Below are 25,533 nucleotides of genomic sequence, written 5' to 3' on the forward strand. Positions count from 1 at the left end.
ACCCCTGAGACCTAGACAATTCTGGAAGTTCTCTCTGGAGGGACTCTCCACGGGGCTCTGGAGCGCACTGGCTTTGAGGGTGACATCCTGAGCGCTGCGCCTGGGATGGGGGCAAAATCCCCCCGCGGGGTCGGCGGAGCGCGGCGGGCTGGCAGCTCCGAGGCCGGGGATGAGGTCAGGGTGGCGTGGGGGCCGGGGCCGGACGTGGCCTGCAGACTCAGCGCTGGACGCACGCACTCACACAAAAGAGGCCGGAAAGTGGCGGGAGGAAGCGGGCGCGTCACGGGGCCGGAGCCGGGAGCCTGGCGCGCCCTCCCCGCCGCGTCCCAGGTACACGGCCCGCTCGCCCCGCCGCTCCGCCCGCGCCACCGCCGCCGCCACCACCGCTGCGCCGCCAATGAGACTCCTCCCGCTCCTAGGTGAGTGCCCGCGCCCTGGTCGCGCGGGCTGCCCCGGCCAGCACCTGTAGGGAACAGGATATTTCCATAGTGGAACTCACGTGCCAAGTGCATTTGGCCAAGACTCCAGGGGGAATTGACACAGTCCTTCTCAGGATGTTTTTCTCCTTGGCCTTTCAACTCTGGAGTTCGATATTCAGTATCCAGGGACTAGGGCATCTTTTTATTCCTGCTGACAAAGTCCCCAAAGTCCCAGACTTTGACCTTTCTTCTGATCATCCCCCAAGAAATTGGGGAAATCCGAAGCATTAACACTCGTGGGAGGTTCCCTGGCCTTTCAAGGGGACCGACTGGCCCAGACTTTGGGTTCCTTTAAAATACCATTATGATGATACTGTGCAGAAAGATAATAAATCACATCTTTGAAGCCGAATTAATTCTGGTTTAGACAGTATATACAGCCCAGTGTGAGGCTGGGATTTAGAATTGAATGTTTTAGAATCTCTTGTTACCAGATAAGGACAATTTATCTCGGATGACTGTTTTCAGAGTCACGACTTGCATGATTCCTAACTGTCCATCTCAAGCAGGCTTGTCTTGAGAAGGCCTAAGACAACAATGAAAAAGGAACATCCTACGCTTTTTCTTATCTTTTCCTAACAGCCCACAAAATACCAGTGCCAACTTTGTTTTCAAAAACTCTGAAGGAAAGGCTTGTTCTCTCTCCTGCTGCATGTTACTGGTCGCGTTTGTCTGGTGTCCCATTTCTGGAAGATCAATCTTTGACCAGTATGTTGAGCTGATTTTTTTTTCCCTCTAATGGGAGAAAATGTAAAAGAAACTTTATTATGGAAAAGGCAGAATTTAAAGGATCATTAGAACACCAAAAAAAAATAAAAAACAATAATTGCATTTGTCCTCCTGGATGGTATGATACGTTGCTCTTCATCTTAAAATAACACAGGTTTGACTTTGAAAAGACACAAATATTCAGTTCACCTTGATTTCTTTCTGCACAGAATCATTTCCAGGAGAGGGATATTGCTTTATAGTCATGCAGCTAACCTTTAAAAGTATCTCACCTCAAGGTGAAGTGTCCAGTGATGTAAGGATGCTGTTTTCTTCATAAAGTCAGGTTGTATACTACATTTTAGCTTGGTTGAGGTTTACTTGATAAACATTGAGACTGAAGAAAAGCGTTACATTTTCTACTCACTTGCTTGTGTTATTTACCTAAATTCTCCTTTGGGAAGTTCTCATAACGCGTTTATCTAAATGGAAAGAAAGAAGGATGGTAATGTGTATGTCGTCTAACTCAACAAAAGGAGAAGGTTTTTCTTTCTCTTTTTGAAAAGGTATATTTTCTATTTTCTTTAGTGGGTATTTCCACTTTGCTGAATTGTTGCTACACTCAAAATTGTACCAGGACACCTTGTCTCCCAAATGCAAAATGTGAAATACGGAATGGAGCTGAAGGCTGTTATTGCAACATTGGATTTTCAGGAAATGGTGTCACAATTTGTGAAGGTAAACGATCTTTATTACCTCTTTTGGAGTATAATGTAAGATTAAATTCTGATATGATTGCCTTTTTCTTATCCAGAAATTAAGTTGTCTTTATGCTGTTTGATTTCATGCTATTGATAAAAAAGCTTAATTAACTAAAGAATAAATTTAAACTTCCCAGGTCAAAACTTATACTTGATTATGGGTTCTTGATGACTCCACATGTATCTTATTTTGAATAAAGACTGCCTTTGAACTTAAGCTGGAAAACTAGGTTGCAGAGAGCAGAGTCAATAGCTTCAGAACAAAAGAACAGAGAATTCATGACGTCCAGGCTATACCCGTATGTGTTACCCTCAGATACCTTCCTTAGTACTTGCCTGTCTAAATTTGAGAATACCATCCAGAGATTCGAGGTTTTCTCCTGCATCCCCTGGATATATACCCTGGAGAGAGAGCGAGAGAAAGAAAATTTTGAAATATACTCTTTTCTGAAAAAGTAGATCCCTTGTATGTAACTTTAAGCTGGAGCCCAAAGCAAGAATGCCTGGAAAGTTCCTTCTAGGGTACAATGTAGCCCATTGACTTGAACACTATAAGATAATCAAATTTAAGTGATTTCTTGTCTGTGTTCTCCATCACCACCATGCCTCTTCTTTCCTCAAGCCTCACCCAATCTTTATTCTCTCTTTCATTTTTAGTGGGCTCTAGTTTAATTAGGTCAATAGAACAACATTCTGTGTAGGAGAGAGCAAGAAAAAAAAAGTTCCAAGTTATATAAATTAGTTTTAAAATATAATTAAATGACAAGTTCAAATTAGAACTGTGTGGTATTACACTCCTAAATGTATTTAAGATAACATGGACTTTTTCTAATTAAGCCAGAATATTGTACATTGTTAATATTGCGTGAGTTTGCTTACAGCATAAACAAGTTGTGTCTCGTGATTCAACTTGATAGGCTCTTAAAAAAGATTAAATACGCAGTATGTAGTAAGACCAGACCTCATCATAATTAGTTTAATGTTTAAAAAATGTGGAGCAAAGCTACAGTTGCTTAATGGTGCATTAGATCAGGCATTTCTACTTGTACATACAGCCGGGATTTGTAATTTACTATTCTACAAGCACTACAAAATTCTTTCCATAAATAATCTTAGATTTTTATTGTGTATTTAATTGAATGACATTATGGCAAGTTGATAGTTGAGTGACCTTCAAAATATGGCATCAAATATATTAGTGTGCTTTTCCACTAATCATTACAAATTATACCAGAGTACTTCATAAGCAGTGTTGCCTTTTTGTTATTTAGATACTTTTCAACTGTCATGATTAGCACCATTAACATCAATAATTTTTCACAGTTTGGACCTTCAGCAGCCAACCAGTTCATAATCATGTTTTTAATGATTTCTTTTAAAAACACATCTTCCATTATCCAATGCAGTTGTTTTTCCCCCTGCTGTTAAGTCAATAGCCAGCTGAAGGGCAGAACATATTTTCTCTTAAAAATAAAAATATTTTAAGAACTTTGGCCCTGTAGTTTCTTTTCACACAGAACACTGTTTGTAATGGGAATTTTTTTGTTTTGTTTTCAAGTTCTTAACTTGAATTCCCTTCTTATTTAAAGAATGGTACATATTCACTTGTGTTAATATTCACTGTCTGAGGTTTATAATGTCCTCTTAAAACTGTTCAAACAGCAGTTTTAATCTTTTTCACATTTTATTAATCCACTAACAGACTTGTTGACACTTTTTCAGTAAATATATTTAACATGATTTTTGGAATTAAAACATGTTTTCAACTGCTGATTCGTCTAGGTTATATTTTAGGTTTGAAGAACCTTATTGGCTTTTTTCATCTCTAAAGAGATCCCCCATCTTTCCTTGTCCTTCTCTACGATTGTTGGTAGGTCACTAAGAAATCACTGGACAAAATTGTTGTTACAGAGGATGCCTGCTTCTTGAGGAATGAAAATTGTTGTTTTTTGGCATCATTGCCATCTTCATCACCTTCATAAAATCTGGCTCCCGCAAAGGCATGCCAAGTAAATGTCATGATAATAACCCAACCTTACGGGATGTATTCTGTTCCAAGAGCTAGTTTTGAACAAGTTATTTGGATTTGGATTACATGGTCCCATAGACACAAGTTTCAATAGTAGTGAGTTTATTTCACTGAATTATCTTTTTACTGAACAACTATTTATTGAGCTCATTCATCATCATCATCATCAGGATAGTTCATATCTGCTGTCCACTTAGTCCAAGACATTAATTAGCATAACACCTTAATCTATTCTTATTCTCATTTTATCTATAGGGAAATAGAGTCTTAAGAAGGTTAAGTGAAAATCTCAAGTGACACAACATATAAGTAGTGGAGCCAAGATTTGAGCCCAAGTCTGTCTCATTCCAGTGCCTGTGTTATTACTCACTGTGTTTGACCATAAGGCCTCTGCTTAACAGATACTGCTATGCCCATAGGTTAAAATAATCAATAAGAAATTGGCCTTGATTTCTAGTATATGTGAGGACAGTTACAGAACTATGCTAATAATTTGATACGATGTTATAAAAGATATTAAAAGAGATAAATTTGAGATGTGCAGTCAACAGCAAGGAAGCTTTCCAAGTGGAGGTGACATTTACATTCAGGATTGAGGATAAATAGGTTTTATTAAGATCAACAAAGTGACAAAGAGAAGTCAGGCAAAAGGAATCAGCAGTAACAAAGGCGTAGAAGTCAAACATGTGTGTTTTGTTCAAGGAGCTCCAAGTATTTCATGCTGGATATATATCACAGGTGTCTTAGTTGAGGGGTCAATGGGATTTAAGTCAAGATGTCAAGGGTGTGGACTTTATTTTGTTAACAAAAGAAAGCCTCTGGCAGGTATTAAGTAGCTGAGTTACATGATAGATTGGGTATATTAGAAAGATGACCCCGTTAGGTAGAGTAAGAATGGATTAGCAAAGGTCAACTCACAAAAGGCCATTTACTAACCTGTAAAAACAGTAGTACTTTATATTTTTACAGTTCATTATACTTTATGCTGCATCTACCCAGTGTACTTTAATCTTGATATCAAGCCTTTGGAATAAAAACTACAGATGCTACCTTTCACTTATAAACAGTATAATTACTGGTTATAACAAGCTTCTGTCGAGCTCCACGCTCAACCTTTTGCATATGAGAGAAGCAAGACTCTGAAAGCTTGAGTTCCCCACTGTCCCAAGGCTAAAGTGGTAAAGCTAGTACTCAAGCCCTGAAATCTCAGCCTTCTCTAGATTACCAAAAGTGTCAGCGTATTACTAGTCACCTGACATAATTAGTGTAGTATAGATTTTTAAACCAAATTGTTGAAACAGTATCATTTTAATAGGAATTTATTTATTACCACTTTACTGAGGTATTGATGGGAATTTATTTACACACTTATCTTTATGCTGATATGTAAGTGTATTTTAAGATAGGAGATGAAAAATCTTGTGTAGAAATTTTGAGGTACATTTAAAGGCTTTTGAAATTGTTGATGATATTTAACTATACAATGTAGATTATTTTAGTTCTTTAAACATATATTATTATTGCTATTCCTTATGGTTCTCAGTACATTTTTGGCTACCTTCTAGTGCACAGCAGTTGCGAATATAGAAAGTTAAAGATCCCTCCTCCCCCAGGTAATTATAAAAGTGTTAAGGAAAAAAAAAGGAACAAAGGTTGGAAGAGCCGAAAGAATCTTTGGGTACACCTAAAACACTATATTTCTTGAGCTGGAATAAACTGAGCTGTGAGAAGCAAAAGCAGGAACCACGGATAGGATGCAGTGCAGTGCATGTTTGGGTATAAGGATGGCTGGGGGTGAGAAAATAGTCTCCCTACTCTCATATCAGCCCATTAAGTGAGGCTTATGTTTTTTTGTTTTTTTTTTTTGAAAGTTTCATGGAATCAGAATGGGTAGGAGAAAACAATTGCCCCGGGTAAGGAGAGGAAGGGTCAGGAAGGATGTAATTGACTACCTGTACGCACGTATAAAAATCTTTTCATAGCTCGAGACGTGCCTATTATGAATAACATCACAAGCACTTTACAGAAAATAATGAAGTCTTGGTGCCTGACTGAGGGAGACATGCTATATGATTAAAAAGTAGTTTTTCATTATTATCTAATAACCATAGGTATGCTTATAAAATTCAACTGGAAGAACATCATAATAAACTAGAGAGCAGTATGAGGCTAGTAAAGGCAAAGAGAACAGGGTCACAACAGCTATCTAAAGAGCAGAATGTGGGAGAAATATTAATTAAAATAGTTCACTAGCATGAATCTGTTCAGGGTAAAATAGAAGTGCTGGGAACATGTGATTGCTTCCATAACAATTTTTTCTTTAGTAATAAAGAGGATGCTCATCAAAACGGGCAAACCGATAGTCATCAGAACAGATGCAAAGCATACAAAATGTGTATGTCATGTATATACACATTAGTTAACACAGTTAGATGTACTATCTAAACTATGTCCTACAAATAATAACTGTAGTTGTAAATATTTAATGAAATGATAATGTCCACAATAGAAATGTGAACAGAAAAATAACTCCTGTATACGCTTCTTTGCATCACATCTCAATGATATTTCATGTTTAATAATGACATATACATATAGTCAAAGCTATATGATTATATATATATATACACATACCTTTTGACTTTTATGAGGTGTAATAACATTCTGTATGTGAATAATTTTTCACAACAAACATGCTAGTATAGGTATCACCCATTTCTCGCTCAAGTAAATATCATTGTAAGATGGTTTAATTATGAAAATGATGTAACCAGTGCTCAAAATTTTATTAGAACTTTTATTTTATAATTTATATGTGTAATATAATTAAATTTAAATAAATTATTTAAATATATATATTTTAAAGGATAGGATAAGATAGCATAGGATAGGAGATATATATATATATATATATATGGGTTTTTTCTTATCCTCAATGGCAGTGAGATTTTGAGAGTGGATTTAATTTTCAGTAACAGCTAAGAGAAACTTTTAGCCAAATCTGATAGGTAAAGTGGAAGGTTAATTGCCGAAATGGTTTTAAGAAAATGGTGTGTGGTTATAAAATAATATAAGGTAAAATATTTTTCATGAGTAGCATGGAACAAAGACAGTTTTTTAAGTTTTGAAATGTTTTGACATTGTATATAATAGTGAGGTCACTGGAATAAATATACCGACTTTCAAGTTGTTAATTCTCATTGGGACGCCTATGTTCTGTTATTTGTTTAAAATTAGGTATATTATTTTCATGCATTCATTTCATAAACATTATCTGTTCTTTATGAATCCAATTCCAGAGGACGTTGTTAATACCTCTAGCTCTAAAAGTGACAAAGATAAACCTTACACACTGTTGAACTAGTTTCTAAGTTTATACCAGCTTACTTAGAAATATTTTCATTAATACAAATATTTTATAAAATAAATGTTACAAGGTAGGACAAAAATGTCATAAAATGTATCAGTGCAGTTTGGGGAACAGATCAATCATTTTCTTATATGATAAAACATCATTGTTACCTTTAAAAATGAGTGAGAAAAAGGCAAAACCATTTATTTACTTCAACAATTGGAATATTCATTTTGTCCCTATCATTTTTTAAATCTTTTATAGTTTTGAAAATTTAGAAAATGGTACCCTTAATAATTTAGCATGCCAACATTCTATTTCTGTCACCAAAAAAAGATGGTCCATCAGTTTAGTTTTGCCATGTTCTGGCAAATTAAATAGTCTAGTTACCAAAGTTAGTCTATTTATTGAGTGAGACAGTTTGGAACAAAAACAAGGAAAGTTAAAGTTTATAAATTATCTTTAAATCATACTCATATTTAACTTCGTGGAGTTACATACCCAGAAGGTAGAGTGGATCAAAACTGCCTGGATCAGTTCCCTCTAGAGAAGCCGTTTTCACAGCAGCTTCTAAATCTTGTCTTTTTTGTCTTACGGCTGCAAATGAGTATCTTTTGAATATTTGTTTTCATTTCTCATATGGCATCATGAGCTCTCCTGGTAGTTGATCTAGAACTTTTCTTATCCTTTTACATTTATTACATTTTGTGGTATTGGAACTTAGGAGTAGAGAATTGAGTAGCAGCCAGAGCTAGCATTTCCTTTAATTTTTCCATTTCTCTCTCTGTCTCTCTCTTTCTTTTTCTTTCTGTGCCCCTCTCTGTGTCTTTCTCTCTTTCCTTCTTATTCCAGTCCATAGAAGGAGGTACCTTCTGGTTTTTAAGTAATATTTAAGGAATATTTGAAGATTTAAAAATCTGTGTCTCAATAACATCACATCCACATCTTCCTTCATGTGTAATATGTTACTAAAAATTCTTGAGGAAGCAAATTTTTTTTGGAAAACGAGTGTATTTTTACATACCCCAGAGGAATTTCTTAGGAAAATGAATACTAGTACAAACTTGAAAAGATATGACCTCTAATGTGCTCGTGGATAACTGTGTATCAAAATTTTTTGAAGTGAGGTGCATTTTTCCCTGGGACTTCTTGTGCTGAATGGAAAATGTAACCTATTTAAAAATGATAGTCTAAATTAACCCAAGGCTTACATTCCAGGATGCATGATTTCTATGAACTTCCTCCAAATAAATAAAATACCTTTGCCAGTTTCAGAAATTCTATTCCTTGTAACGAGAAATATGACCTCTTTCATGTGTTGACAAGAAGGTTTACACAATAGAGAGAACAAACTCAAGCACAATAATTAGGTAGAACTTCCTCAAAAAATTCACTCTATAAGATTACAAATTCTTTTACAATATAAAAAGAGAAAAATAAAAGAATAAACCATTATAAAAACTTTCTTTAGGCTACTATTTTATTTTTATAAAAGAAGGAAAAAAGGACTTGTGTCATTTGAGTTTTGCTGATCAGCTCCACAGTTTTAAAACTAAAAGCTTCTCTTATCTAACAACAATCTCATTTTTACAGACTAAGTTTCAGGAATCATTTTTCTAAGTCATCCTGTTTCATGTTTATCTCACAGGACAATTATGAGAGTGAATGAGATACAAACTAAGAAGTATCCTGAGATCTTAAAGAAAGGTTTAATATGCGTATATGATTTTGGATTTTCCTGACTAATCTATAATGAAACATGAAAATGTTTCTTCATGCAGAAGTTTCATTTATTTTTAATTTTCTTTTTAATCAGTATTATCTAGATGGATTCATTGCATATTTAGAATCAGAAAAGTAATATCAGATAACTAATGGCACAGAATTAAACAGAAATAGTAAAAATCAACACAGAACTTCTGAGTTTTAATATCAGTAATCAAAAAGACATTCAAATTTCTGTGTTAAATCAATCCTAGATAAGACTTTCTATCTAATTTGACATTATCAGAGTGCTGATTTTTTTTCCAAGTACAGTCTATAATTGATTGTTTTTACTGCAGACTGAAACATTGATTCATCATATATATATATAATGCTATTTCATCATATATATTATATATTATATGTATATATTATATATATGCCATATAATATGTGCTGTTGATGATAAAGCATCAATAACAATAAAATTGGATATCATTTTTCTAGAGTTAGTTTTCATTTTTTGCATGCAAAGTGAACATGGCAGTTCCACAATCTTATATTTTAGGTTCAGTCATAACTTTAGGAACTACTAGGAAATTTAAATTAAGTGAAAATTGTGCTCTAAATATGGAATTTTCATACATTTTAAACCTCTGTTGCTTTTCAAGAACATATTGGTATAAAGAAGAACAAAGGAATTTGTTCTTTAATACCACAATGTGACTCACTGAGTCTCGATTTTTTTCTTTTGTTTATTATAGTTCTACCATTTTGTCAATATTTTAAGATTGCTAACTTCATTTTGCAAAATTGATGATGTTTCTTTTGTTCTTGGAATGTTAGTTTTCTACAGTTCCAGTTTTAATAGGGAGGACATCAGCGTACTTCATAGCCAACTCCCAGTTATTTTGGAAGCAAATTAACCAGTTTTCTGATTATCTGTTTTCCCATTATTTCTCTTCTTCCTTGTTTAGTCTCTTTAATGCTTAAATAAGTAACTTCAGATTTATAGCTTATTCACCAAAAGCACAGTAATAATATTGATGTTAATTTGAGTGCTTTCTCTGAGCTACCATCTAGCCTAAGCACTTTACATGAATTTATAAATTTAATCCTCATAACAATTCTGAAGTAAAAGCTAGTATTATCCTCATTTTTTTATTTATTTATTTTTTTAATACCAAATGTTTATTTCCTTTGCTTGTCATTTTTTTTTAAATTTTATTTATTTATTTATTATTTTTGGGGGGTACACCAAATTCAATCAACTGTTTTCATACACATATCCCCATATTCCCTCCCTTCCTTGACTGCCCCACCTCGAGTCCCCCCCACCATCCCCGCCCCAGTCCTCTAAGGCATCTTCCATCCTCGAGTTGGACTCCTTTTGTTATACAACAACTTCCCACTGACTATCTATTTTACAGTTGGTAGTATATATATGTCTGTGCTACTCTCTCGCTTCGTCTCAGCTTCCCCTTCACCCCCCGCCCCCTCCCATACCTCGAGTTCTCCAGTCCATTCTCTGTATCTGCTTCCTTGTTCTTGTCACTGAGTTCATCAGGACCATTTTTAGATTCCATATATGTGAGTTAGCATACAATATTTGTCTTTCTCTTTCTGACTTACTTCACTCTGTATGACAGACTCTAGGTCTATCCACCTCATGACATATAGCTCCATCTCATCCCTTTTTATAGCTGAGTAATATTCCATTGTATATATATGCCACATCTTTATCCATTCATTTGTTGATGGGCATTTATGTTGCTTCCATGTCCTGACTATTGTAAATAGTGCTGCAATAAACATTATGGTACAAGTTTCTTTTGGGATTATGGTTTTCTTTGGGTATATGCCCAGTAGTGGGATTACTGGATCATATGGTAGTTCTATTTGTAGTTTTTTAAGGAACCTCCAAATTGTTTTCCATAGTGGCTGTACCAACATACATTCCCACCAACAGTGCAGGAGAGTTCCCTTTTCTCCACACCCTCTCCACCATTTGTTGTTTCCAGATTTTGTGATGATGGCCATTCTGATCGGTGTGAGGTGATACCTCATTGTGGCTTTGACTTGCATTTCTCTGATGATTAGTGATGTTGAGCATCTTTTCATGTGTTTGTTGGCCATCTGGATGTCTTCTTTGGAGAAATGTCTATTGAGGTCTTCTGCCCATTTGTGGATTGGGTTATTTGCTTTTTTGGTATTAAGCTTCATGAGCTGCTTGTATATTTTGGAGATTAATCCTTTGTCCGTTGTTTCATAGGCAATTATTTTTTCCCATTCTGAGGGTTGCCTTTTAGTCTTGTTTATGGTTTCTTTTGCTGTGCAAAAGCTTTTAAGTTTCATGAGGTCCCATTTGTTTATTCTTGATTTTATTTCCATGATTCTAGGAGGTGGGTCAAAAAGGATCTTGCTTTGGTATATGTCATAGAGTGTTCTGCCTATGTTTTCCTCTAGGAGTTTTATAGTGTCTGGCCTTCCATGTAGGTCTTTAATCCATTTGGAGTTTACTTTTGTGTGTGGTGTTAGGAAGTGTTCTAATTTCACTCTTTTACAGGTTGCTGTCCAATTTTCCCAGCACCACTTATTGAAGAGGCTGTCTTTTTTCCATTGTATATTCGTGCCTCCTTTGTCAAAGATAAGGTGCCCATATGTGTTTGGGCTTACTTCTGAGTTCTTTATTCTATTCCATTGATCTTCCTTTCTATTTTTGTGCCAGTACCATACTCTCTTGATCACTATGGCCTTGTAGTATAGTTTGAAGTCAGGAAGCCTGGTTCCACCAACTCCATTTTTGCTTCTCAAGATTGCTTTGGCTATTCGGGGTCTTTTTATCCTCATTTTATAGATTAAATAATTTTCCCAGAGAAAGCACATTCAAACAGTCTCTTCAGATAATCCTCAAACTTCTATGTGAGGAAGTCTGCAAATAATGAAATTGAATCTCATTAAGAAAAAAAATGAATTGTTTCTGGTTCTACCCCTCCTACCTCAATTCTGCTTTTTTTTTGAGCTAAGTTATCAAAACAACTGATAAAAAGAAAAAAAATGTGTGGTGTGTGTATTTATGATACCTTAGGAATAAGCGCAGAGAAGTTAAAGCTATTTACAAGCTTTAATATCTTGATGAAATTTATAAACCAGGAACAATTGTTTAATCCCTTTTTATCTACCTCTTTCAAACCCAGTGAATTGACAATAAAATCATTGAAATCAGAGAGGGGTCATGAGAAGTCTATAAATCAAGAGTGAACTTCTCGAAGGAAAATCCAGTGCTACAAATGGGGGTAGTTCAGTGTATGCAGAGAAGGCTTCAGTGAAGATGGTGTCTTTTCCCTGTGGTGGTCATATTCTTTTCCCTTCCTAGAAAGGGAGTGGAAATCTAGGTGATTAGTTGGGACATTTTCCTAAGGCTGTACAGACTGGTCTCCCTATTTCCCATTGGTGTTTGCTCTCAAATAAAGCCAAGAAAATACTCTCAAAGGAAACTTTGTCATCCACCTGTCATCACTCAAGATGAAAATTAATGCCACCTTTCTGCCCACTCCCCACCTGTGCTACCTGGAATAATGCCTAAAACTTGCTGTGTCCCACCCATATATACAGGAAACCCAGAACTCTTGCGCTAAAGAGGTTGTAATTGTCTGGCAAGCAAAACCTCGGCCACGCTACCTGTGATAATCAACATTGTTCTTTAGTTATAAACATGAGGGTCATTTAAGGATAACCAGTCATTGGAGAAAAGCCAAAAATACAAACACAAAGATGAATAAATAGAACTGGCCTAAAAAGATACTTTCTAAGGAGAGAAAAGAGGTTGAAGGAAAAACTCCACTTGATACCCTCAAAGAGGTTCTCAAAAATTTTTTTCCAAACAAAACAAATAGAATAGGCTTCTATGTATGAAGGAGCTATTATACCACAAAAAATACTTTCTTCTTTGGTATATCCCATAACCTTTGTGCTACTCAATTCTTTGCACCTTCTTTCCCCTTTTATTCATCTCCTTTTGTAGCAATCCATCATGACAATAAACTGGTAAATTTGTCAGTAATGCAAGCAATTCTTAAAAATCACTGGAAGACTGAGACTAAAGTCTCTATTCCTGGGTTTTCTCTCCTATAAAAATGATCACACACAGAACAGGGAAACTACAAATTTCAAATTTACTTACACTTCAGTAGAAGATACCTCTGGACTACATTAATCAAGACATTCTTAAGTTCATCAGCTCAGTACAATCCCCCTTTTTATAATAATCCAATTGTACCCCTTTGTGATCTTTTCCATTATCTGTGCCTGCACCTCTCCCAAATTCCTCCCCTACTTTATCTCAAAGGTGAAACACGGTAGTCAATGTGTCTTTTGACCTTAATTCCATGATTTGCCAGTGATTTTTCACATTATAATGTCATTAATTTGGGGATAGAGCCCGTATTTGGTACCTAGGAATAGTGCACTGTTGTTGAAGAAACTGCTCCATTTGAACTCAAACTCTGTTTTTGCCTCACTTATAACTTCTGTGGTTATAATATTGTAATTATCTGCAATTTCCAACCTATGTTGTTTGTTTTCCCCAAGTGATTTCCTGAATTCACTGGCTAAAACTCTTGATAGTTCCTACCAAAAAAAATCTATTTTTCTCCTCCAATAAAATATATTTATCTTTTGATCTATGTTATTCCCAAATTGAGGCAATCATGTGCAATAGAGCAGTAGAAAAATAATACCCAGAGACTGCAGAACTAAAAGGCAAAGATGGAAAATATGAGAACAAAACTGAGAAACTGACTGAACATGGAGAACCTAATATCCATCTAATAGAAGTCTTATTGAAGAAGGATCAGACAAGATTTAGCAAAGGAAATAACAAAAGATATAAGACAATTTCCCAGAGCTTAAGAAATACACGAGTCTTCGGTTAAAAGAGCCCTCTAATATTCACCTGTCTTTCACATAATATGTTTGTGCCTTACTTCTCAGCTTATGTTTAAGGAATACCTATTGATATCTAGCTATAAAGGAGGAGTATAGTTTACTTCATAACCTGTCATTTTTTTATACATGCAAGGTGTTTATTACCTTTATGTACCTAAATAATAGAGTACATAGGCTGCTGCGTTCCTATAGCAGAGGAGAAAACCTACGCAAATCATGGGGACGGAGGGAGAAAGAAGTGCTTTTCAGGACATTTGAGTGACTCTTACCATCAGGAGAGTAAATAGAAAGCAAGCAGCTGAAACTCGTCCATGACCACTACAAGAAGGTTCTGTCAATCCTTTGGACCTCCATTTCTACATTTGTCTACTTTCATTTAACCCTTGCTTCATTGAATCCCTTTTCTGAGACTAATTCTAGTTTAAGAAAGAAAGGGTATATTTTAGAAATTCTGTAATACTACTCCATCATTTTAAAAATAAAATAATTACTGCACCAAAATCTTTATCTTCTAGGTTCCCATTATTGAATCCCTTTCTTATATCCTTATATCTCAATAACTAAGACCCAGCCATGTAACTTGAACCCTCCTAGTATGCCATGCCCTAGTAGCTAAATTCTCTGACAATAAATTCCCATGTGACTGTGCCAGGGTCTCCCAGCTTATTATATATATCCTAGTGCTGTTCAACTGGGACTCTTATGGTAATGGTTATTAATGTCTCTCTCAGCTTTAAAATTCTTTGATTCTGTTATTGTGAGACTTTTATTTGAACTGTAGTCAGTTTACAGTTCATCTCCTTTTTGGGTAACTAATGGATTTTGGGCTCAGTTTGAAACATGAAAGTAAAACAGTTATGGATTTTGATGTCTTGCTTCCAAACTCAGTGTGCTTTCCACCATACTACCCTGCTTCTTACTCTGCTCTCTGGAGCTGGCATGATCAGTGCCAGTGAGGCTTTCATCTACTGCTTGTGCTCCCTTCTCCTTACTCATGGTCATAACACCATCAGGATATTCTCTTCTGCTGAACCAGGATGTGACCTGGTTCTTCTTCAGGCAAATGTTACAAATCAGTAGAGGCAGGCACATAAATAAAACTTATTTTCCATTATTTCCAACAAGAAAACTTTTCCTCCTTTGCAAGGAATTTCTGGACCAATCTTCAGTGAACCCCACTGTATTACAGGGTTAAAAAGTAAGGTATTATATAGAATATGATCAGCAAGAGAAGTGCTATGTCAGAATCGCTTGAATCATTAAAAAGAAACAAGAAGGCTATTAACCTTGATTTTTATATTTACTCCCCTCTGAGAAAGGTTTAGTCACTGTTGTTCCGGGTTGAGAGTATCCCTTTTAAATAAAATGATACACATATTCATTTTGTGGGGAGGAGGGTTGTGATTCATGTGATTTTATAAGTACCATTTAACAAACAATCCGGAACAAAATGCTACAAAATAGAACTGGTCCTTGTGTTGCAATTTCAAAAGAACATTGATGATTGTTTATTTATAGGTGTGATGGCCAGGGATTTTGAGAGTGGATTTGATCAGAGCAGCAGTCTTCTCAGCTGGAAACCTTTAGCTAAATTTCTCCATTCTGAGGATTTCATATAGTTCTAGGCATCAAAACACTTTGTGTCAGACTCAATAAATGGGACAGGATAATCAATTGTGTGTGTGCTCAGGAAAGAAATCAGGTACTTTCAATGTTGGAAAAATTATAAACTGAGACTCATTGTCTGAGACTCAATACACATCATTTTCTTTGCAAGGCCTTTCTTGTTTGTATATGTGAAGACTAATTGCTTGCTTTTTCATCTTCTCATAATTCCTTTTTTATATTTGCATTAATTCATGATATTGGAATAAGTAGTGATGGAGTCTGCCTGCCTTTTTTTTTAATTAATTAATTTATTTATTGGCTGTGTTGGGTCTTTGTTGTTGCGTGCAGGCTTTCTCTAGTTGCAGAGAGTGTGGCCTGCTCTTCATTGCAGTGGCTTCTTTTGTTGTGGAGCTCAGGCTCTAGGCGCGCGGGCTTTAGTAGTTGTGGCACGTGGGCTCAATAGTTGTGGTGCGCAGGCTCAGTAGGTGTGGCACACAGGCTTAGTTGCTCTGCGGCATGTGGGATCTTCCCAGGCCAGGGCTTGAACCCATGTCCCTGCTTTGGCAGGCAAATTCTTAACCACTGCACCATCAGGGAAGCCCTGCCTGCTTTTTAACAGTGCTGGGAATCCCAACAGTGATTACTGTTTGAGGACGGTGACTAATTCTTATTCTTGACTGTATTCTTGGAAACTACCAAAATTCCTTGGATCTGATCTGTAAAATACTACGGATTGTTTTTGAGTGGCTATCTGCCTGGGTTGGTGCCCCATTCTTATTGTTCCTGGCCTGTACTGGACTTATTAAGACATCGTGGGTGGTATTTCTGCTTGTGCGGATCATCATTCAGATTTGCTTGAATTCTATACATTGTATAAGACCCGTATAGCAAGATTACCTTAGGTATATCCCCAACCCAAATATTTTGCTGTAAATAAAGACTGTCCATTATAACCAGATGGAAAATGTGCATGAATGATCAGTTCACTTAATAAACTTCACATTGATTTTCTCCAAACTGTCTTTCCCTATTTCATTTTGAGTGATTGACTATGCAAGACTGAATTTCCATTAACTTATCTATTGCTCTTTTGAACATTTTCATGAATTAGGAAGCAGTATGTCCTAAGGCAGGGTCATTTGTGATATTGGCACTAATGCCTTGTGATGACCTCCTGTTTTTGAAGCACCCTGGACCTAATCTTCAGAGTCCCGCGAGTCACGTTGACTACCGTATTTTTTTCTGCATCATATGTGTCAAATATGCTGTTTTCATAGAAATCCTAGGAATTGTGAAATTATAAGCACTTAGAAAAATGATATTTTCACTTCTAATCATATTAGGACTTTGTTCTTTCATTAATTTCAAAACAGAATTTTAGTCTGTTATTGAAAATCTGTCTCACATTTGTCACCCTTTCCAATGAACTAGTCTTTTTAAATACAACATTACACAAAGCTGTATTTATTCTTCAGTCACCTACTTAAGGTGAAGTTTTATCTTTTTTGCGTTAATATGTACAAAGTGAAGGACTGTTATTGAAACAAATTTTATTTTGTTTTTTTATCAATCTCTAAATTTGATTAACATAGAATAAATTATCACATGAATGATTGGGAAAAAACAAAATATTCTTACTCTCTGTAACTTTAGATTACTTCATTAAAATTTTAGTATTCCGTGTTATAAAGGTCGTGAAGAAAACATTGTCTTCATCTACAAAAATGTTGTGTTTAATTTTAAAAAATGAGTTTTAACCCTTCCTAAGAGTTATTAACTTCCTTGCTTTAGGAAACATTCTTTTCATTCTATCTAGTAGTACTGAAATCAACTAAAAGAGTATGTGCTTAGGAGGATGTGGGAAAAGATGCTTTGAAAAACTCTAATGCATTATCTCGGATAATTTCTTCTTCCTGTCTTCTTGAGATATGATTTTATATCCCATATTTTACCAACCATCAAACTGGTCCAAGAATCTGAATTTACAATAAATAAAGTTTTATAATTTGTTGGTCAGCTGTATGAGATAACACCACTATGTAGTGTATATTATACAACATTTATATGAATGTATCAAGCATTTTGAATGTTAAGAAACAGAGCAAATCATATTTGTCTGCCATGAAAATTGTGATTTTTCTAAATATTAAAAAATTAAGACAATATCATTGATATATTTCAGCTCATTTAACTATTTTGGTCCATTACCATTGAGAGAAAAGATACCAAGGCTTAAATTATTATAGTCTCGTGTGTAGTTGTGAGTAGGGTGAGAATAGGATATGAGGAGAAGAAAAATTCTGTTTAAAGATATTGGAATATAGAGAAAGAACTCTAGCACCTGAATGTAATAGATGATAGTATTTTAAATTCAAGTCAAAGAATTTTCATTAAAAATGTGATTATCTTGAGTATCATTGGTTTGAAAAGCTCAATTCCTGCAAAGTCCCTTTACATGGAATTTACTGCACAGTAATGCTATTTTCCATATTAACATGATTTTACCCTCAATTTTATGTTCAGATAATTTATATTACCAAGAAATCCAGATTAGTATACAGTTCCAGAGATTCTCTTTATAATCATTTAAAAGTTCTCAAACTGCTAGAAGATAGAATACTAGAACTGTTCAAAGCTTGTACTTATTTTAAGGAGGAAATTAACACTTTGGTCCTTTATTTGCCATGGAAAAAGATAATGACGTTCTCTAGGAAGATTAGAATCTAACCAAACATTGTAGGCTATATATAGCATACAAAGCCTTGTGCCATTTGTGAAAACGCTATCAGTAAAAAAACCCAATGACTGAGTTTCTGTACTGTATTTTTTAGGGACACAGATTTAATTTAGAGATTATGATTTGAAAATAAAATTTACTGTATGAGTGTTTTTAGCTGATAAGAAATTGATTTTGTGACCTTGCTACACATTAATTGAAATATCTGGCAATGTGTCTTGACAAGGTTTAAGGAACCATACACTCTTGGAACCATATCATTCCTTCATGTTGAACTCACTAATCACTTTGTTACCATTATAAGGAAGGAAACTATTTTTCCTGTGGGGTCTGAATAATCTCCCTGTATGGCATAACTAGTGAGTTTTATGTAATTGAAATTATATTTAGTTGTGTCACTATATTGAAGGTGAAGTCCTTTAAGAGTGTTATTTTATAGATTAATATAGTATTTTGTATTTTTTAATATTTTAAAGTTTATATTTATAAAATCAAAAATTAAGTATGTGCACATGAGCATGAACATAAAAAATATTTGTTATTTAAAGTATTCAGTAAATTTTAGAATGTAGATTTTAAGAAGTTATAGTAGAATAAAGGTAGTGTCCTTCATGTCTTACAAGGGTGAGTCAAAAATTATCCGCATTCTGGTTGTAGAATTTATAGAAGTTTTAGTATAACCAGAGTGCGGATAGTTTTTGACTCACTTTCTGACATGTTAGTTTATTTAACAGGTGTTAACTCAGGATATGTTTGCAGAGGAAAAAATGAATTGCAGAGGAGAGTTAAACTGTGAAATTTGTAAAGTCTTCCCAAAGAATACCAAAATATATTTTTTCCTTGAGATTCTTTGGGTTGACTAACCAGATCAGTTATATATGCAATAACTATAAAGAAAAGTGGGCATCTCCACTTTGTTTCTCTTTTGTGGATATATAAACTCAGAACTAAAATTTGGGTCATGTTTTTTTAGCGACATGCTGTTGGCCCTCTGCAGATCAAGAACACACACCGAGTCTTAAAGAATTTGTTATTAAAAATGTCATTGGAGTCATAGTTAACATTTAGAATTTGAAGTAGGAAGGAATGTGCTGTTGTTTTGTGCATTTTTGATAATTAAAGTTGACATGACTAAATCAATTTTGACAAGACTGGACAGAAGTTGAGGTGGTTCTAATGCTTGATAGTTAATATTTGTGGAAAATTTTTGATATTTTGAAGTAAGAGAGTTCTATATCCTTTGTGTCAAAAAGATTATTTGCTAGGTTTCCTGGTACCATATGGAAGATATGTTCTGAAGATAATTTCTGGACCTTTATAAACACAGAAGCCTATTGAGAATACTAAAAAAAGTACAACAAATCTCTGTTGTATATGCAATGCAGGAAGGCAAGCAGATGCTTGATTATAGTGTTATGTTTGTTCAACGAATGTGATGTTCACTGCCGCAATTTCATAATGGAATACCATGTGGAGAAGAAAGCTTTTTTAAATGTGTTTTGGACTTTGAATTTCTGTTTATTAGTAGACAAATATGTCAGAAAATTTTCAAGAGGCATTAATTGTTGTTTTATAGTCAATAATCTCTTTATACTTATCCTTTTAAACAATCAGATTGTTGTTTTAAGAATAAAGAAGTATGACGTTAATATGAATTTAAGCAAAGTTTTAGATTATAACCCATAATACACTTTCATTATTGTGTTTAGAAAAGAAAACTTGTCTTATCAATTATTGGCAATACAGTTTTAAAAAAAGATTCCAGCGATTCATAAATTGTGATCTAAGGACTTATTACTAATAACGCCTTAATATTTTCAGATCAATTCCTTTATTAATTGAAAAGAAATTGTCCTTATAACAATATTGAAACTGAATAACACACTTAGAAATATGATACACTTAGAGAATAGAATTTAAAATAAAATTTTGACATATGGTAAGTATTCAAATCTGGAATACCAACTACAAATAATACAAATAGGAGGGGGGAAATGGCTATTGTTTATTTCAAAGTAGATTTCCGCAAATGAAGCATTATAATGGAGACCTGCTTTGAAAATCTGTACCTCAACTTTTTAGATTCAGACGCTATTGACAATTTCAACCAAGGTCGATCAAAGGTGAATTACAGCTTGTTTGGGGAAGCAGGGCTATAGAAGAAGCAGAGCCTCTTAGGAAGCCATCCCTGGGATCGAATCTTAGTTTTGTCATTTGCTACCTGTCATATTTGGACCAATTTCTATATCTTTGGTATGTAAATAGTCTTATCAACTTCAAAATAATTTTTGAGGATAAAAGAAGATAATAAAAATATAGCACTTAGTTATGATACTGGCCTTATAGAAAGTCCTCAGTGAGTGAACTGTTATTAATGTAAATGTCAGTCACTTTCTGCCAGATTGCTTTGGGTAGGTTCATTCTTTTTTTATTTTCCCAAACCGTCCAGAAAATCAGATTAAGATCATCTAAGCAGTTAGATCATAACAATGAGGTGCTCTTCTGCTTTTCCCAAATTCCACGAACAGCAACAAATATGAGCACTTAACCATATACCTTGAATAAGGGTGTATTACTCCCTACTTGCTAATAGTTTATTAATCCTCACCTTACATTTCAGGCTTCCTGTGTCTGATGGGAAAAAAAATTAATCATTTACTTTTTAGTAAGCTTTCTTTGGAGAGTGATTTTCATTAAATTACCTTTGTTTCAGTCACTTGGTCAGCATGATAGAAGACTGAATTTAAAGCAGAAGCATGTTTAAAAAGACTATTTACAAACTAAGTTCTTCCAAATTATATATATATATTTATGTATGTATATATATATGTATTATATATATGCCAATAAATTATTTTTTTAAATGTTTAGCATTGAAGACATGGTACCTAGTGGAGGATGTAAAGTATGGTAGGAAACATTTAAAAAATGTGAATTCTCAGAAAACAGTTTATTCCACTTACTGTCAATATTTATCATAATTGATTAATAAATATATTAACATTGCTTGAAAACACAGGATTTACATGAAAACAAACAAATCTGCATATTGTGAAATTGTAAATATTTTTCTTTGTCATAACAAATCTCTCATTGAAAATAGCTATGTAAAAATATATGAAGATTGTAAATCAACTAATTTCAATAAAAATTAAAAAAACAAAAAGAGGGTTGATAAATAGATACACAGAAAACTAGATATTTCTCTATATGAGGTTTCTTTTAATTATTATGCAATTTTAAAAATGATTTGCAGGATAGTTTGGCATGCAGTTTGTCAGAATAGAGAAATACATATGTGTATATATAAATAATATCATTATATATAACAAGATCACCATATATATATGATGCTTATATATAATAGATTCATTTGCCGTTGAATAAAATCATTCTGAGAAAAATATAAAGAAAATAATTTTGCAGAGTGGAAGGATTAAATACTTGGCACAACTTTGTTTCAAGAATGGGAACTTCGATATGATCTCTAGGTCGAGTCTTAAACTCTGAGAGAAATCATGGATGCATAGAATAACCTCCTAGGACAGCACCTATCAGGATTTTCAGTGCCTTGTAGAATTGGCATGTGTTCATTGACAAGAACTGGTTGAGAGGAATGATCGGAATTACTCTATTATGATTCTGCTCTTCTGTGGCTGTTCAAGCATTCATCAATGTAATATCTCATTCTGAATAAGGATAGATTTGAATGGAAATATGTCAAGACACCTTTATTCAGTTCGGCAACATTTTTGAGTTATGGTTTAACTTATGTCACCCCAAGATGATCAAATATTTACTCATTGCATTTGAACCATCTGTACTTTCTTGGAAACCTGTCCAATAAGTGGAAAGTGAGATAGATACAAATTCATTTGGTTAAGAATGAAAAGTCATCCTTCTGAAACTAAATCTCAATTAAATATTCTTTAAAAGTCAAAACAAACTACTTAGCACATGAAAATTCCTATCAGGCATTCCTAAGTCTAAATTTACTCCTCTCTATTTTTTTAAACTTGTCAGTTCAAAATTGTTATCAAAGACTTGATGATCAATTTAACGTTTTAGAAATGTCATGTAATAAAGTGTTTAAACCCTCAATATAATAACATTTATTTTTTTATTACTTTTATTTTATAACTTGGCAAGAAAGTATTAGGTTATGTCATATATTTCTTCACTTTTAATCTTTTTTGAATTTTTAATTCTAATATATTTATTTTCTGATTTTCATTCTGATTTTTCAATATTCCTAAATTACAGACACACACAAAATGCAGCTGCTATCAAAAATATTTTAAATAATATGATAAATAATACCTTATGGTAAGTTAAAAAATCCATTCTATAATTAGTGTAGATTACTTTTTTAAACAATAGAGCAATAAGGTTGAATCAAATTGGTTGCTCTTTTGTATAATTTATCATTCATTAATTCATGCATTCATTCATTTCAAAAAATACTTGCTGAGCAACTATGATGTGATAGGCACTTTGTAGGGTTAAATATAAAGCAGTGAATAAGTATATGTGGCTGGTATGGATTCTAGAAGGATAGAGAAACATTTAAAGTACAATTACACAAATGATTACTTAATCATTGAGTGGTCCCAATGATCATGGAAACTTCATAAAGAGACAATGTTTAAACCAAGGGTTGAGCTGAGAATTAGCTTGATGAAGCCTACTCTTCAGGCAGGTGGGAATGATCATTATATATACCTATGAAAGTTCTAATGAATGATAAAGAAATGCAAATTCTAAGAACAAAAATAAGTTGCTGAAGTAGTTAGTGAAATGCTGTAATTGTTAAACATGTATCTAAAAAGTAGGTCAGTGGCCATATTATGTAGGGCCCTGATGTTATCAATAGAAAAAAAATGGATTCTATTTTCAGATATTCTGTTTTCTCCTACAAAGTAAATGAATTGAAGGCCAGCAGAGTGCGGATACAGGCTCATCCGGTGAAGGCTGTCTCATGGGTCGGGGAGAATGAATATTGCCTTTGTCAAGATTAATGATCAAAAAGATGGAAGAAAACAGGAGTGGTATTTAAAATATAGAGATCTATAGGTCTTGATGATGAATTGGATCTTCCAAGTGAGAGACAGGGAGATGTGAAGGATATTTCTTAGGTTTGTAGAATGAACAATTGGGTAGATATTGATGCATTTGATGAGAAAAGGAAGTATATATGGAGAAAACTCATTAATTCTGTTTTGCATATGGTATCACTGTTATGCTATCCATACAGCTAGGTGGAGACAACAATACATGTTGGTTTGGAATTTATAGAAGTCTTGAATAGACAGAAAATTTTTGGAGTCATTAGGAGAGTGTTGGTGTTAATGGAAGCCATGGAAGCAAATATGATTACCTACAGAGACTACATAAGATAAATCGTTGAATGAAAATAAAGAGGACCTAAATTCAAATTTTTAATCAGCAAAGAAAGGAAAATTGACATATGGGATTTAGAAATGTCCTAAAGGAAGGGAGAACTTGTGTGTTATCATTAAAACTGAGGGAATGGGTATTTGAAGAAAGAAGAAGAGTTCACAGTTTGAAATGCTACTGAAAGGCCCAATAAAAATTGAAAAACACTCAATAACTGTTTTAATATAGAGATCAATGGTGGCATTAGCAGAACTACTTTGGTGAAATTTTGGTGACTGAATCCAATATAGAATGGGTTGAGTAGCACCTGAGTAGTAAAGAAATTATTTTAAGTAGTATAGCTATGAAAGTAAACAAAAAAGCCAGTGTGGAAATTTACCAAATATAAAGACTGTTGGAAAGCATTTAGTAGAAAAAGAGTAGAAGATGCGAAAAAAGACTAGAAGAAAGAATAGGTTCAATGAAGACAAAAATGGATGGGATTTTGAGCACAGGAAAAGTGAGACTAAGTGATGGTTTGGAATGGAAGATTCTGGCTTACTTGTAGGCACAGGCACAAGTTTGTGATCTAGAGCATCCTCACATGTTATTTCAGATCCTTGAGTGGTGGGGGATGAAAGAGGGAATAAATGTGGCTTTTCTAGAAAAATGACAGGAGTCTTGAAATATTGAAAAGGAAAGGATAGAAACAAAGAAATTTTCTACCTAAAATAACCAAGCAGTATTATTTGCCAGTGCCTAGAGCAGGATGCCAGATTACCATTCTAACGATGCCATGCTTCCTGTCTTCTCCCACAGGTAACCATCATGATTTCTGTCTTAATCAGTTCTGGCTGCCACAACAAATACCATAGACTGAGTAGCTTAAACATCAAATATTTATGTCACACAGTTCTGGAGGCTGGAAAGTTCAAGATCAGTGTGCCAGTAGTGTAGATGTCTGGAGGGAACACTCTTTCTGGTTTACAGATGGCCATTTTTTCTTGGTACCCTCACATGGTAGAGAGGGAACACTATAGTTCCTTCATCCACTTAAAAGGGCACTAATCCCAGTCATGAGGTCTCCACCCTCATGACCTAATTACCTCCCCAAAGCCCCACATCCAAATACCATCACACATGGGATTAGGGTTTCAATATCTGAATTTTGGGGGAATACATATATTCAATCCATAGCAGTATCCCTTACCAACATTAACTGAACATTGCCTTGGCATTTTCTCAGAACAGGGTACTGATCAATAACTACTAGATAATTAGAATTGACATGGAAATCAATCCCATTCTAACTAATGATGGTGATTTTTTTGATTCTGTGTTCATGCTGTAAATTAGAATTTTTCGGACTGCACATCCAGTATATGTATATTTATTTATAAATTATATTTATAGTGTTCTACATTATGATCAATAACTACTGCAATGTAAAAAGGAAAAGATATAAAAAATGAAGAAATGTTAACATTTCTCCTCTATATCAATGGATTGTTTTGCACATGCTTTGGGGTGCATTTCCCCCACTACAATTCAGAAACAACTGGTACTGATGAGGTCCTCTTTGACAAGTATACCCTGGTAGCCTGTCTTATATATGCTGTGTAACTATGTGAAGTCATGCATGGAAATTGTAATTATTGTGCTTTCTGTTAGATATTGATTTAGATATTGAGATTTGAAACTACTTTTAACTAATGTTCTTGGTAATAAAAAAATTCATCTGAGATTGAAAATTTACTATTAAAAATAGGACTAACAGCTTCTTCCAAAAATATCCCTTTTAAATGATACCATCATGCTGTGTTTTATCTGTT

The 25,533-nt window shown here is 34.3% G+C and overlaps 1 protein-coding gene across 2 annotated transcripts in view; it reads left to right on the plus strand.

Annotated features, from left to right (window-relative positions):
- The first annotated feature begins 260 nt into the window (after positions 1–260).
- ADGRL4 (adhesion G protein-coupled receptor L4) overlaps positions 261–25,533 on the plus strand; it is a 120,893-nt gene continuing 95,620 nt past the window's right edge. For both annotated transcript variants that reach the window (XM_057715333.1, XM_057715341.1), the window contains exons 1-2: positions 261–419; positions 1,776–1,925. In XM_057715333.1, coding sequence (XP_057571316.1) covers positions 398–419; positions 1,776–1,925 — 172 coding nt within the window. In that variant the 5' untranslated portion in view covers positions 261–397. The remainder of the gene's footprint in view (positions 420–1,775; positions 1,926–25,533) is intronic.

This window comes from Hippopotamus amphibius, chromosome 1 (assembly GCF_030028045.1).
Source record: "Hippopotamus amphibius kiboko isolate mHipAmp2 chromosome 1, mHipAmp2.hap2, whole genome shotgun sequence".
NCBI lineage: Eukaryota > Metazoa > Chordata > Mammalia > Artiodactyla > Hippopotamidae > Hippopotamus > Hippopotamus amphibius.